General features: G+C 50.6%; 1 protein-coding gene across 2 annotated transcripts; it reads right to left on the minus strand.

Moving 5' to 3' along the window:
* Positions 1 to 8,424: 8,424 nt before the first annotated feature.
* On the minus strand, positions 8,425 to 11,333 carry LOC123124806 (protein DEEPER ROOTING 1). 2 transcript variants are annotated; one of them, XM_044545362.1, is made up of 6 exons: positions 11,028 to 11,329; positions 10,794 to 10,872; positions 9,265 to 9,743; positions 9,003 to 9,174; positions 8,841 to 8,893; positions 8,425 to 8,734 (listed from the first exon to the last, which is right to left on the minus strand). In XM_044545362.1, exons 1-5 carry the CDS (start codon positions 11,031 to 11,033, stop codon positions 8,874 to 8,876), a joined length of 756 nt encoding a protein of 251 aa, XP_044401297.1. In that variant the 5' UTR covers positions 11,034 to 11,329; the 3' UTR covers positions 8,425 to 8,734; positions 8,841 to 8,873. The 2 variants fall into 2 exon arrangements, with proteins under 2 accessions (XP_044401297.1, XP_044401296.1); XM_044545361.1 differs by lacking the exons at positions 8,425 to 8,734; positions 8,841 to 8,893 and having other exon boundaries at positions 8,971 to 9,174; positions 11,028 to 11,333.
* Positions 11,334 to 16,208: the final 4,875 nt, after the last annotated feature.

Consider the following 16,208-nt stretch of genomic DNA (forward strand, 5'->3'; position numbering starts at 1 on the left):
GAGGTGACCGTGGAGTTGATAAACTCAGTCCCATTGTCAGCTTGCATGGTAACAAGAGGACGTGAGAATTGGGTGCGAATGTAAGCAACAAAATTAAGAAGAATCGCCGCGGTATCGGACTTTTTCCGGAGAGGAAAAGTCCACATGAAATGAGAAAAATCATCAACGATAACAAGATAGTACTTGAAACCAGAATTACTCAAAAGTGGAGAAGTCCAAAGATCACAATGAATCAACTTAAATGGTTCGACGCTTATTGAAGTAGACCTAGCGAAAGGCAAGCGCACGTGTTTGCCGAGTTGACAAGCATGGCAAACATGCGTGGCTGCTTTATTACATGAAATAAAAGAGTTCTTATGAAGGTGGGACATGGCGTCGCGTCCCGGATGACCTAAGCGACGGTGCCAAAGCTCGGTGGAGGTGGTGGCGAGGAGTCCATGGGCGTGGTGGTTGACGACCGATGATGGGAAGATGTAGAGGTCTCCGAGACTATTGCAGCGAAGAATCACGGCCTTGGTGCGAAGATCCTTCACAGAAAAACCGAAGGGGTCAAATTCTATAGAACAAAGATTGTCAATTGTGAAGCGACGAACTGAAAGTAAATTCTTGACAATATGAGGGACAAGCAATACGTTGCGAAGGAAAAGAGAACGAGTGGAGGAAGGTATAGATGTGTGTCCAGTGTGTGAGATGGGCAAGGTCGAACCATTGCCCACGGTGACAACAGAGGAGGAGGGAGAAGGTGTGAGGTGTTGAAGCATACCGGGGTCAGAGGCCATGTGTGCCGTGGCTCCCGAGTCCATTACCCACTCACCAACTGTTGATGGAGTCGCAGTGTTGTTTAGGGCAGCGAGGAGGGCGGAGCAGTCCCACGCCGGGGTGCCGCCGTATGCAGGAGTTGGCGGCGGATTGCTGCCGAAGGCCTGGCCGTGCAACGGGGCCAGGGAGGTGAACGCCTGGGCTGGCGGGAGAACTGGAGGTCGTGGCCCGAGGAGGCCGGCCCCGGCACTGGGCCGTGCTGCTGGGGGCGTCTGAAGGTGCTGGGCCTGCCCCGTATAGGGATTGAAGCAGACCCAGGGGCCGACAGAGGAGGAGGCCCCGCGCTGGAGATTCCCGTCGTGGGAGTTGGAGCGGCCGCCGTTACCGCCGTTCCCGCCGCCGGCGCCCTTCTTCTTCCGCCAGTTGCCTCCATTGCGGTTTCCACCGGAGGAGCCACCCCCGGAGTTGTAGCCATGCCGAGCGCCGTCGCCCCGGTGAGGACCAGAGGGGGTGGAGCCGCTGGCGCCGTGGGGAGGCGCACCACCATAGAGAGCCGTCTGGGTCCCGAGCGTGGCGGAGTTCGCGAGCTGGGCCTCGCGGAGGGTCAGCAAGGACCTCGTCTGGTTGAACGACGGAAGAGGATTCTGCATGATGACGATCGTCGTGATGTCGGAGAAGCGCGGATTGAGTCCACGGAGGCAGTTGAGGACAAGAGTTTGGTCGGAGACGGGGGTGCCGACGTCGCTGAGAGCATCCGAAAGGGCCTTGAGGCGATGACAGTAGGCTGTGATGGAGAGGTCACCTTGGACGAGACCTCGGAACTCCGCCTCAAGGTAAACAGCCCGAGTCATCTGATTGTCTAGAAACAGGTTGGTGATGAGCATCCATGCTTCCTGGGCAGTTTGATCCTCCGCCATGATTATGTCCAGGATTTCGTCGGAGATGGACCCGTAGAGCCAGGACCGAACGACGTAGTCATCGCGAGTCCAGTCCGGCGTGCGGTCCGCCGCGGCGATGACGACGTTGACGTGAGGGAGCAAGTCGTACTTGCCGAGGAGCACGCGGACGAGCATCCGCCACTTGGTGAAGTTCGAGGCATGGAGGTCGAGCGTGACGGGCACATGAGTGCGCACGCTAGCGACATGCACTGCCGGGGAGGCGGAGGCGGGCATAGCAGCGGTGACGAGGGTGCCGGAGGTGGAGTTCATGGGTGCGAGCAAGGTGGAGGAGAGGCTGGGGCTGGTAGCGGATGCGGTGCCTGAGATGGTCGACATGAGCTGGATGCGAGATTGAATCGGTGGTGATGAGCGATGGGGTTGGAGGAGGCAGGATCGAGTTGTCTGATACCAAGAAAACAAGTGTTTTGTGTTTTGTACGCCACACATGGGGCTGCCTTGTATTCACAATATATAGGAGTACATGCCTTGGTAATCAAGGTAAATCAAAGCAAATCCTCAACCGAATCAGACTACAATATTCGGTGGGATATTGTGCTAGTTTCCTATTACATGTGATATGAACAAAAAGTATGCTTTAACACTATCGAGATCAAAGCGAGCAGCGGTTGCCGTCGGCCGCTTGCAGCACCGTCGGTGTCGCGGTGGAGCTGCAATGGAACATCGCCGGAGGTCGCCGCTGCTGTAATGGAGCATCGCTTGGCTGACGGTGCCGTGGTGGAGCTGCAATGAAACATCACTGGGGGTCGTCGCTGCTACGGTGGAGCGTCGCCAGACCGCCGATGCCGTGGCGCTGCGATGAAGCATTGTCGAACAGCCGACGTCGGCGGTGCTTCATTGCAACCTCGCCGGAGCTTCCAACGACCGCCGCGGCGCTTCACTGCAACCTCGTCGGAGCTTCACTGCAACCTCGCCGGAGCTCCAAGAACCGCCGTGGCGCTTCATTGCAACCTCGCCGGAGCTTCATTGCAACCTCAGCCGTGCTCCATGGTAGCACCCCGACGACCGCCGGCGAAGCTTCATTGCAGCGTCACCACCACCGCGCGGCCGTGCTCCATCGCAGCACCGCTGCCCGCCTGCCCCGTCAAAGCTCCACCGCAGCACCAGACGGGCGCCGGCGAAGCTTCACTTCAGCGCAACGCGACGGCGTCGAGGTGCTGCGGCGAATCAGGCGACCGCGATGGCGGATGTTGTGACACAACACGGCGGCGACGGCGATGCTGCGATGCAGACGCGGTGGCGACAGAGCTCTCGAGGCCCGATGTTGTGATGCTCCTCTCCTCAACCTCCCCACTGCAGCATGTGAGGCGAGTGGTGACCCGCCTCCAACACCGTCGTCTTCTGCAGCTCCGGTGGCCACACCGAACCCTCGTCCCCCCTTGGAGCAGCGATGCCCTGCGATGGATCTATCACATGGGTCCTAGGATTTGTGTTGGAGCTTCGCCGGAGGGAGAGAAGGTGAGCGGGAAGGTTGTTGGTGCCGGCGGTGGGTTGGACGGGATCGAGGGGTGAGAGAGAGAGAGGGAGGAGAGATGGAACAGAGAAGAGATGGGGATAGAGAGAAGCGCTCCAGGAAGACCAGATCCTTCGGCAAAGAGATAAGGTGGAGGACGCGTGGGCATGTGGGCCTGTGGGGCACGTGGCGTGCTGTGAAGGAGGTTGAGAGATAGAAATCATCCGGTTGATTGTAAACGTTTTTCATAGATAATAAAACGGGAAGGCAAGAATCTTCCGATAGAAGAGAGATAGAGGCCGTTTGTCTTCCGGTAGATGGATGGCTCACATAGAGTAACTTTCGTTCGCCTATTAAGCGTTTGGTTATTTAAATTCCTTAATTAACTGCAGTAATTAACGTGAATTGGTTTGGACGTGCATGAATTGTTTGCATGCTCCTAATTTCAAGCGCCACGGAGTCTCTTCCGTTAATTATCCAGCCAGCAGATTTCTTTCCCTCAAGCTTGCGCACTTTAGGAGGGAGATCGAGGAAAGAAACTGTTGTATCAATGCGGCGGCCTGCTGGCCTAATAAACGCTAACGAATGGAGTAGTAATTACTTGTGAAAATTATTTCAGAAAATAAATGATGACGTGGATGCATGGCTGCATTATGAGTGGTGTGAATTGATGGTGTGGCAGGGTTGCTTAGGTGGATAGGCTGCATGTTAAGAGAAATAAGATAGTAGGGATCAACTATTTAGATATTATAGATTATAAATTAGGGTCCAAGAACAAGCCCTGGATGTATCATGTACTTCCTCCGTCCGGAAATACTTGTCCTCGAAACGATTGTATCTAGACTTATTTTAGTTATAGATACTTCATTTTTTTCATTTTTAAGATAAGTATTTTCGGATGAAGGGAGTATGTAGCACGAAGCAGACATATATGTTACTATCAAGGATTCAAGTTAAACAGGAATTATCTATCCAAATCCGCCTCTCGCAAACACGAAGCAATGTTTATACTCTGCTCTCCAGAATTTCAGATGAAAGGATGTCGATTTGACGAGAAGGCAGGCAAACTCATGTTCGGGTAGGCTAGTCTAGTCCCTGTCGTGCCGAGCTTCCTGCATCTCCGTCAGTCGTGCCGATACAGCGATGCTCAGCAGAGACGCGATGGCGGCCGGCCGCACGTCTCTCCCCTCCCCTCCGTGTAGCCGAGTCGGAGAAATTGGCCATCCGCAACACACCGTCATGTACGTCCATAGCCGTCGGCGCTGTCGCTCCATGCTTCCTGTGGCAGCAGACATTGACCGGGAACTTCCTCGCCCGACCACCCGGCATGGCCGGCGAGCGGAACGGCGGGGCGCTGTGGAGAATCTTGGCGACGGAAGGCGCGTCCGCGCGCAAGATCCAATCGGGACATCTCGTCACTCCAGTCTCCAGGGAAGAAACTAGATCGGGGGATTGGAAGGAAGATCTGCGACGCGACGCGGCCACGCAGGTGCAGTTCCGGTCAGACAAGCTAAACCCTAATACTCCTGCTTTAAATTTTTATAAGGGGGTCTTGTTTTAGAAAAAAAACTTTAATAGAATTTAGCTAGAGCAACCCTACAGAGTCACCGGACCAGTGTCCGATCGGCATAATATAATCACTAAAATGACAATTTCGATGAGCAATACCATATCCATACACATGTAGTCAATGGGTTCAAAAGTCTACCCATACCCGTATTCACGGGTACGAAACTTTACCCGTACCTATACCCGATAGGTACCCATACCCATTGGATATCTAATGGATAGATTAAACAGAACACACATTATTCAAAATTTTACATTCATCTATAGCACATTCGACAAAAAAACATTGATCTCAGCTCAATAAGAGATACATAAGTACATGACAATTATCTTAATTCAAATTGACAGTTGGTGACAACTTTAACATAGGTTCACAAACTCACGACACAATTTAACATAGGTACACTTGTGAATCATGGGTAAGGTTCACATGTCAGTATAAATGGGTAGGGTATGGGTATATCCATGGGTAAAAGGCTCTACCTGCGACCTACCCATGACTTAACGGGTAGGGAATGGGTACTACTCGTGGGTATAAAATTGTGCCCATACCCTGCCCATGCGGGTATGGTATCCACGGAGACCCATACCCATGGGTAAAATTGCCTTACACGAGCCTTCATCTTTAGGGGCTATGGGCGTTGGTTTGGAGAACGCGCCATCCGCCAACCGCTCGCGCAGGAGGGAGATTCTCCCCCAGCCTTCCGGGCGGCCCATCTCATCTCCCAGCCAATTAGCGCCGACGGCTAGATGGCCGTGCCAACGGGAAGTGCGCCAATTAATGGCAACCGTGGCAATGCCAACTGCCCGCGACCACTCCTACCACGTTTCCTGCCACATTTTTTCTGTGCCCTCCATGTTTTCCACCGGCCGGGGCGGCTATGAAAAGGCTGCCGCCATGGCCAAATAGCTCACAACCTTTACTTTCTTCCTCCCTATTGCCATGCCGCTTCCCATGCAGCCGGACTGGGTGCCGCTCTCCAAGGAGGAGGAGCGGATGGTGGACCAGGAACATGAGGAGGAGGAGGCCGCCGTCATTGTCGAGGAGGAGGAGGATTGCCGTTATGCGGTGGAGGCCGTGCAAGAGGATCCTGCCCTTGATGACTGCCCGGATTAAAAACCCAAAACACACTTCATCGAGTGCTCTACCTGCTCCATTGAGTGAGATATCCAGCACGACTACGTGTAGATCCCATATGAGAAGGAGGAGAGAGCTCACCCATGCTGGCCACCACGTGCTACCCGTCGCCTCGCTGCAAAGGAGGCATGGGATGAGCGCTATGCCGCCTATACCTTTGTCGCCTGCCCCGGTGAAACCTTCAATCACACCGCCACCGGAAAGGCGTTAAAGGCCCAAAGGGACCACATCGTGGGGCTCCATTACGAGGTGAAACAGGTGAATTCGGCGTTGAAGAGGCATCACATCAGATGGCGCACATTCAACATGAAGATGGTGCCGAGATGAATCACACCATATTGGGCCTTGCCCCCTTGAAAATATCGTCCCCGACCTCGACGATGACAGGCAGGAATGGGATGAAGATGAAGTTGCTGGACCGTCACTGGCCATGCCTAGACAAAGAGTGGACTCGTCACATATGCAGGTGCCCCGCTCACTGCATTAACCGTCGTCGAGGTGAGGAGCAACTAATGGTTCTCCCAAGAAGTTAAAAGTCATCAATTTAGTAAAAAAGAATGCCACTAGTGGACTTTTATACCCCTATGTAACCGCTTTGTAGTGCAATATTATCTCAAATTTTTGTTTTAGTCCCTCAAATTGAGTGTGTGGATTTTTTAGTTGATGCAATAAAAAAATACTCCGTAAAACATTAAAAAAATGGAGACTCTCGATCAACTAAATCTGGTCTTTCAACACCCCTTTGGGCTTTGGGTATCTCAAAAAGGAGAGCATGAACATGGGTAGACTGGTAAGAACAACATTGATTAAAGTTAACCGTCCTTCATAAGACATGAGTTTACCCTTTTAACTACTGATCTTCTTTTCGAACTGGTCCTCAATTATTTTTCACTCCTTGTTGGTGAGTTTGCGGTGATGGATGGGTATCCCGAGATACGTAAACGGAAGAGCCCCCACCTCCGAAAAGAGAAAGGATCAATTTCATATTCATTGCTTTCTGAAGATGGTTTCAGAAGTTTAAGTTTACCGAAAAAGGGTTTCCCCCCGCTTTGTATTACAAAGCACCAACATCGATCACATAGCAATGCTCGGGCGAGAAGCACAACAAGCCCAAAAGGAAAAGAAAGAACAAAGAAGAAAGAAATGCCAACAACGGCAGCTCGACAAAGCGCGGAGACCCGCCACCGCTGCGCCCTCCGGACTCGACCCACCACATACCAAGGCTCCGATCCGCCGCGTACCAAGCAGCACCTCCAAGAAGGGATGCGACGCCAACGACGCTGCTGCCCGGACGTGTCCTAGGGTTTCCCCCGGCACGCGGAAGGGAGTGGGGGATGGATACCTCCGACACCCTCCAGGAAGGAATGGTGGCACCCGCAGGTGTCACCGCATCGGAGCCGGAAAAGCCGGCAAGGGATTTCCCCCGAATTCCAACCCCACCGCCCAACCAGGCCTGAGCCAACCAGTCACCTCGCCGCCCACCCATGCGCCACCGCGGTCTTGACGCCACCCACACCGCCTCACTGAGATCACCACCACGAGACCAAGAGGATGGAGAGAGACGCACGAGGCGACGGAAGCAGCAGCACCGGAGCCACGCGGGAGGGAACTACCTCCACCGCTGTCGTGCAGGAGGACCGAGTCTCCGGCACCGTCGCGGTCGCCGTCCGGACGCAGCAGCAGGGCATACCAGGCCACCCCGGGCCCGGCCAGACCCAAATCGGGCCCGTAAAGCCCCGCCGGCCACGCTGCAGCAGGGCGGCACCAGCGCCGCCAGCCACCACCCGCCCATCGTCGCTCCCCAGCCTCCCGGAAGCCACGCCGACGACCCTCCCCGCCGCCGGCCCGCCCAGGCCCAGATGGGGCCCGGAGGGCCCAGATCTGGGCCGAGCGGGCGCCGCCAGATCGCGCCGCCTCGCCGCCCCGCCGCCAACGGCAGCGCCGCCGTCCAGTAGATCGCCCGCCACCACGCCGGAGAGCCCCGCCGCCGCGCCGGACCGTCGCCGCCTAGGAGCACCCCGCGGCGCCGCACCGCCCCGCGTCAGTGCGACCCGAGAGGGGAAAGGCCAGGGGCCGCCGCCGCCAGCGCCGCCCGGGCCAGGCCCAGCGCCGGACGCCAGCGACGGCGGCAAGGAGGGAGGGAAGGGGGGGAGAGCTCGGGGGCGAGGTGTTGGGGACGCGGCCGGTCGCCCGCGGGGGCGACGCGGTCGCGAGAGGGGAGGAGGGGTGTCGAGTTGTGGATTGTTTGGGATCGAAGTTTAAGTTTAACATAGATGGTTTCAACGTTCAGTTGTTCGTCAAATCAAGCACAGTAGTTCCGGTTTCAACATGGAACGTTCGTGTAGCTCAAACATGTTTCAGTGCAGATTTTTATGTTTTCTAATCGTGCATGATTGAAAAGGGCATTTTTTTTACAATCTTGTATTTATTTTATTATTGTATTCTTCAAATCCTACAGATCAAAGAGGCTCTTAACTATCTGGCATGAAACCCAGATCTACTAGGCACAAGTTGCAAGCTGATCTAAATTAAGTAGACAATATATGCGATAAAACAACAACTGTATCATCATTAAAATTCATTTAAGGAGGATCAGAAACATCCATCATCACTGTTCATATGTGAATGGTAACAGACCTTGTAATATACAGTCTGAAGGACAAGAGAAAAACAGAGACATGAGGAATGGCTTGTCCCGGGAGTTTCTTATCATAATCCAAGTAACCCAAATTACAAATGATTTATGTGAGAAACAGAGGGGCATTACATCATAATTCATAGCTTCATTGATGACTATATCCCACACCTCTATATATATCATAACACCGTGGATCCCTAGCTTGCCAAGACCTTTGGAACCTGCACATTGTAATAAATCAAATTGCAAGCACAACCCTCAAAATAAAGGATAGATATTAGCCATGAGTTCTCCTGATAGCCGTGAGTTGAGAAAAAAGATGCACACCTGGCCTCAATGAACAGATGTATTCACCCATGTTTACATTTCTAGCACAATAACTGCAAAGAATGAAAATAACATACTGAGGTTCTTCAAAGTAATCAGTGCATAAAGAGATGTTCAGTGCATGATAACGTCATTTGTTAGGGATCAAAGTATGCAACTTACAGTCTGAATCAGTTTTGACCCATTTTGCGCCATCATCGTCTAGATCACGGAGTGCATCCTCAAGGCATTCGTTGATCTCTTGCTCATCCGGCTTCCAGTCTAAATGTCTCCTAGGTACGAGCGCTGAAGAATTTTGCGGATGTATTTTCTTCTGAAGTATTGCCTTGAGCAGCTGAAATGGGAAGAAAATCATATATTAGATACTACTCAAGAGTCAAGAAGGTATAATTAACTACAAATTTACATAAGAATGCAAGTGTACCTTTTCCATTCTTGATTGAGGGAAAGAGCTCCTTGGATCTGGAACAGCAGAGGCAAAGCCACCCTTGCGCATGAGTAGTTTGAAGAGCGAAGCAACCGACCTCGGCTTAAGTGTACTTGCTTTCTTCCCCAGTGAATCTTTTGCCTTACTTATGACGACCTTCTTGTTTAGCAGCTGGTCCCTGTGCTTCTCATTTATGCTCTCATCGACATCTTTGTGTGAAGTTACCTGCTCATCATCGTGCGAGTCATGGGCTTCCGCTTGGTCTTTGCTTGCTAGTATCATTGCAAACTCTTTCTGTATCCTGTCTACTTCCTCCTCTGTAAACTTGATGGCATCTTGCATGGACTGCCCATCCTCGGAAGTGTCCTGCACTTGTGCTACCTCCTCTATCTGCTTATTTCCAAATGTCCCAATGGCAAGCAATGATTGGGGCCAATCGCTGAACTCGTCGTTGCGACAATCCGGCACGTTAGAACCTGCACATTAGAACTAAATTAAGTTGCTAGTTCCATGAAAAGACATAAAGGTATGGTCCTAAGTTCATACTGGCTTAAATTGGATGTCCGGACCATGGACCACTAAGTTTATAAAATTCTTAAACCCCAATCGTTCTCATCAGCTTATCACTGGTTAGATTGCCCATGCTTACTCCATATCCTGATGTTCTCTTTCCGTTTTCGTATGTCGGCAATCACTTGAACACATATATAAAAGTTAAAGAATGCATCCATTCTCCAATATGAGTAGTCTTTCTATGTGTTCTCGAAACAGAATACCAATATTCAGACAGGATTACTTGACTTCAGAGTTCAGAGCAATAGAACAAAACCATCCAAGGTCAGGATTCTACCCAGAATAAATGACATTATGTTTGTGGACAGGCTGAGAGTTGGGGCTATAAAGTAATCATGACATTTTTATATAAAGAAAAAAACACGAGAAAATTAGAGTATGTAGTCCTCGAAAAAAATCTGTTTGCTTCCATTAGTTGAGACTTCGATTCATGCCGACTAGTTGTAGGGAAAAGGAGACCATGAAACAGAGATAGGGATAGAAAAGAATGGAGAAACCCCTTGATACACACAAGACAAACAGTAGAACAAGTCAGGGAATGTCACTAAACTAAGTACACTGGCATTATCATAAGTCAAAGTTAGCTTCATCGCTAGACCATTACTAGATCTATAGACCAACGGAGTGCAGAAAATTAGATATCGTTGAATCATTAAAAAAAAAGACCAGCAGGGGGAGGGACAAGCAAAAACTACTTCATCAATTTTTTTTTCTTTTGGGGCGAGCAAGCAAAAAAAAACTTTGATGACCGCAGCTAACCGATGCAGGTGAAACTTCGGAGCAAAGATGTACTAACTATTTTTCAAGGGGTAAAAAGCAGAGAACAAAGATCACTGTCTTTTTCCTCATGTTTTCAAGCGATTAAAGGAAATGGTGGTCATTTCGCTTCTGGGCTAGTCTATAGCACACAGTACTTATTTGGTGAACAAGAAAGCCTTCCCAAGTGCACTCACGAGAAGGCCCGGAGGAACTGGCCGGGAAGCGGCTCGCCTCCTGCTTCCGGCTGATCTTGTTCGCCATCCAGCTGAAAATCTGCAAGAAGAACAGAGGTTAGTCACATTACCATGGCGCCACCACGCAAGCAGAGGTTCCACCATCACCAGGCAACCACCCATCCGCACCTTCAAGCACATCAAGCCTACTGCAAAATAAAGATACCAGCGGTGGGCGATGGCATGAGCCTTTACCTTCATCTTCCTTGCTTAGGAATGGAGGTGGGGAGTGAGCGGCGAAGCCGATGCGGGTGCTGAGACTGCAAGAGGCAGAGTGACGAGGAGCTGATGACCGAGGGAGAGTGCGAGAGAGATGTAGGCGAGAGGCCTTGCACTTGAAGTGGTGGTGGTGGCCGCTGCTGCTGGCGATGGAAGAAGCGGTGTCACACAGTGAGTGGCAGTGTGGAGCTACTACTAGTAGCCAGGCTTGCTTATTGGAGCGATTTGAAGGGGGCGCCTCAAGTCCCAAGGCTTTGTAGCGTGGCTGATGAAGTGCTGCTAGGTGCTAGCTATACATACATGCTTGATCTGGCATGTCACTTCCTGGCCTTATTTTTCTCCCAGATGTTGACATTTCCCTTTTCGGAGGAGCATTATGAGGTGGCGCCAGCCAACCAGACGTGGGTTTTTAGCAGCTCAAGAAAATCTTCCCCGTATCCGCTGGTCGATCGATATGCCTCCGCAGAAATTTACAGTCGAAATGATCTGTGCCCCCACGCTACTAGCCTAACTGTACTCTCGTTTAAAAGAAAGTGCCAACTAAGTGCAGTGTCTAAACTTGAAGACTGTCACCGGCCCAGCGTAAATGCACCATGACTCTATGACCGTATGAATCTAAGTACCTAGAGCTAACATGTGTGTGGTTCTATCTAGTTACTATTCAGCTTCAAGTACCATGACTACTATATTATCTCCACCCCCGGCGTTGTAAGATCTGGTGTTTTCTCGCCGGTCTCGCGTGCATTTCAGTCCCAACATATACGCCGATGGTTCGCCGTAGATGGTAACCTCTGTGTTGAGCTAAAATAGCAAGTAGTATGCTCGATCCCGCTGTCTGGACTTTCCCAAGGTTTGATCATGCTGCAGCTTGCAAGTGCATTGCAAATTTAGCCAGCATCCAACACGATCCCATTTATATAGAACCATACGTCCATACGTACTGCAGTTTGATATAAAGTCACACGCCCTGCAATTTGCAAGCACGGCAATTGATGCCTGGAAACTTCGCCCCGGACTTTAGTTGAAACAGGGGGCGCATGGAGTTGCATGTGGTGAGAAGGAGAATTGCTCTTAAAACTATGGTGATGTTAACGGCCGCTCTTAAAACTATTATGATCTCAGCATGACTGAAAATAATTCAAAAATAATTCTAAGTATTTTTGGTTGCAAATTTTGACCAATGTTTGGGCCAGTTCTTTTGAGTGATGCTGTGGAAATAAGCTCCCATGGAAATAAGCTCCAGATAAGCTCATGTGGAAATAAGCTCCAGATAATAAGGTAGCTAGTTCTTTTCAGTGTCTGTTTTTTCAGTTTATTTGTGATATGTCAGCGAAAAGTCTGTAATGCCCTTGGACTATAATGTTGTCATGATTAAATGATGGTGTTATTTTTATCATTTTGCTGCCTATATGAATATAAATTCGACTTCCAAACACCACATATATTATAATCAAACATACAATTGGCAAATACAATGGGAGCATACAGAGAACATCAATATTTCTTCTATGCGAATAGAGTGGCAACACAACCAGATGGGAAACAATCTTGTATGACTACTTGGCAATACATTCATATCAAAAGTAGTGGAAAATTTTGTAGTACTACTTGGCACAATCACCACATGTGTACATCCATATCATAGCAAATCTAGATGCAAATTGGGAGCTGCTCACCCTGTCGGGCGACATTCTCACGGCCACGGACAGGGAGGATGGGAGGGGAAACGTGGGTCCTTCGCCGGAGTGGGTCGCCGTCGGCCGGAGTGGAGCCCTGGCTGGACCGACCAGCAGCAGCTGCTGCTGGACACCAGGGGAGGGAGGGGTCGCGCCAGTGGTCGGCCGGAGGAGTAGCGGCGGGGGAGAGGGCCTACCCGCGGGCCATGTCGCCGGATTTGGTCGCGTCGGAGAGCAGAGGAGGCGGGGACCGGCGGCGGCGGTGGCTAGCAACCGGGAACCCTAGGTTCTCTGGTGCGGGAGCGAGAGGAGGGGCGCGCGTGCGAGAGGAAAGGGTCGCTGTGCGTTTATTTTTTTTTGCGTCAGCTGCTGGGTGTGACACGCAGCCTGGGAGGGGCATTTTTGTTGTAATATGATCAAACGACAGTACCCTTTTGCTATACCCCTTCGCTCTTAAGTCATAAGCTGCGGGAAGCTACTCCCACCCCGGCTTTTTTCCATTGTGAAGGAGAGGCATGTGGAAATAAGTTGAGCTAGCTTCTCTAAAACGAGTTCTTTTAAGCTTTTGGCTTATTTTGACAATAAGCTACTAAAAGCTACAAAAGAACTGGCCTTATCTGCTTGCCAAGTTTCATCAAGGAATGACATTCGTGAAAGTCGTGGCAAAAGAAATTGATGCTCTAAAACAAAAGCATTTTGGAGTGCTGATTTTGGTTTTTGCCACAACTTTCACGAATGTTATTCCCTGATGAAACTTGGCAATCCCTCATAACATTGGTCAATGTTTGCCACCAAAAAAATTAGATTTTTTTTATTTTCCAGATTTTATTGTTCATGCTGCGATCATAAGAACTCAAACTAAAATGGGGACTTTCCAACACTTTGTCATGAAGGAAAATGACATGCACATATAGGTGATGTTTTTCTGAACATTTTGATATCTTATTTGATTTTTTTGAGTTAGTATAAATTCGTTATGAAGTTTTTAAAGTGACGGTCAAACGGTTAAAGGGCAAAAGCATAAGAGGAGCGAAGTGGCTTGGGCAGACCCGAGGGTTTTTGGAAATTAGGGGTAAAATTGTCGAGTGAGACACAACTATAGACATAAAATTAATTATCCCATGTTGAATTGTTGGCCTAGCAGCCTTATGCCTTTTTATGGGACTGTCATCTGGTGCACTTTATTAATTCTAAACAATCGTTACATAACTGACAATATTTGCATAAATAGAACTAGAGCACTTTGTTAACTTCAAACAATCGTTGCATAACTGAGAATGTCTTCAAAAATAGAACTAGGGTCGTGTTTGGTAACCATTGAGGCAGGGAAATGGGAGTTTGCACGAGGGAGTTTTTCTATAGGTATTAGGCATGGGAAGAAGATTTTTACTCCCATTCCCTCTCGAAATAGGCTTTCGGCCCATTTTATAAATATTCAAGCACAGTAAAAAAATAGTCTGCTGGGACAATAGCAAAACATGCCCAAGAAAAGCATAAAAGAAAAAACAACCACCAAGTGGTCGTAGTCTAGGGGGGGCCGCTACGAGTCAAATTGGCGGGCGGCAACATGTATCGCATCCATCATGAGGCCCAGCCGATCGCGATCTTCCTGTTTAGACACCGTGTCAGTGCTGCAAAAATGCAAGGAATTTGAAGATCGAGTCGGAGGCTCACATAAGAAAGACCCATTCCCTTGTTTGGCATAAGCTGAGAATTAGACTGGAATGGAACTCAACCCATGAATTAACAGGGTACCTTATGGGAAGAAATTGATGGAAATTGGCTCTCTCAACTCCCACTTTCCTCCTCGCTTAAATTCTCATCCCCTCTAATCAATCACAAGACTTTTACTCTCCTGGGCAAAAACACCCCTAGGAGATTAACCCTAGCGCCACCGGCCCTTCTTCTTCCCTCAAGTGCACGCGTCATGAGGACGGCGACGGTGGGGCGTGCTCCGCGTGGTGCTCTTCGGCAGGTAGGCATCACTCCCTGAACGAGCGATGGGGTGTGTTGGAGGCTTCAGATCTGGCGTCCTTGAGCCTGTGGTGCTCCGGCAGCCTCCGGGGCGGTGGCCCCTCCTGGATCCAGCACAAGGGACGTCGTTGGTTGTGATGGTTCCCTCTAGAAGTAGGGCGGGTTCCCCAGGATCACCTTCTTGTTGTCGGCTTAGATCCAATTTTCTTGTGGGGGTGTTGCCCTGGGTAGCTTGGCTGGCCACGGTAGGTTTCCTTGGTGGCCAAATCGACAACTTTTCTACCGTCTCGGTGTCCTAGCTGTGGGGGAGTAGGGAAGCCGGGCCGGCGGCCCCGAATGAAGATGGCAGTGTTTTCCTTGCTACGGGTGGCTGTTACGAGTGCTTTGGCCAGCTCGCTCGGTCTGCTTCCATGGCGAGGAGCTGGTGGCTGGAGTTCCCGACGTCATGAGCCCCGTCAATTAGGCGTCTCTCGAAGGAGTCCAACCATTGGGCACTTTTTCTTGCCTCTCACTGGACCTGGTCGTTGTGATGCCTACAGGCGCCAGTTGTTGTGTGGAGGAGAGTGTTGGGTTCTCGGGTCTAGGGGAAGCCCTTGACTGTTGACGGCAGTCACGATGGCGATGGCGTTGCGGGCATCGCTTTCCTTCATGAAGTTGTTGTTGAGGTCCCTTTCCCCAACCTCTACCCTTGCTTGGGTGAAAACCCTTGGTTCTGTTCCGGGCGACGCTCCAGTGCCATTCCCATCCCTAGAGGGCCCGCCCTTGAACCACTAGGAGGTCGAGTTGGGGTGATACCGGTGGCCGTTGAGAGCAGCTCTTTACTTGGATTGCATATTCTCTGCGGTGTTGTTGGCGAGCCTCGTGTCTTACTATTTTCTATCTCTTGCTACCATATACGCTAGAGGGTCATCGCCTTTGAGCCTTGGCAAGGGGGCATTGGGTTCCCCTCTATGGCTACTGTGGTGCTAGTCCGGTTCGTTCCGCAGTGGGTTTGTTGATCTTCATGCATCGTGTTTCCTTTATTGCCATGTCTTTGCTCAGCAGCATGCTTTCTGCCGTGAGGCAACATAGTGGACAAGTGCCTGGTCTAGTCTGGAGCTCTCTTCGTTCAATGGGCGGTCCGGTTAGACCCTCCATAGGCACCCTAGTTGCTCATCCGGGTTCTAGGGTGAACTTCTGTCTATACCGACGGTGCGTCATCCTTTGAGCCAGGACGAGAGGCAGGGGTCCTCTTCGGCGATGGAAATGGATGAGTGAAGCTTAGGTGCACCTTCTGGAGTGGCCACGATCTTGTTCCAAGGGCGGCTGAGCCTCGACCTAGCCTGGTGTGGTTCCTCAGTTTTCAAGGGCGACTGAGCCTCGGCCTAGCCTGGCGTGGTTCCTCGGTGTTGTTGGGTTGGTGGATGACACGCCTCAACGATGCTAGTCGTGCTTTATTTATTTCTTTAGAGTTGTAGCTAGTTGTGGCTTGTGAGCTGTTTGTTTGCACTGTGTATCTGGTTTTTTT

This window comes from Triticum aestivum, chromosome 5D (assembly GCF_018294505.1).
Source record: "Triticum aestivum cultivar Chinese Spring chromosome 5D, IWGSC CS RefSeq v2.1, whole genome shotgun sequence".
Lineage (NCBI taxonomy): Eukaryota > Viridiplantae > Streptophyta > Magnoliopsida > Poales > Poaceae > Triticum > Triticum aestivum.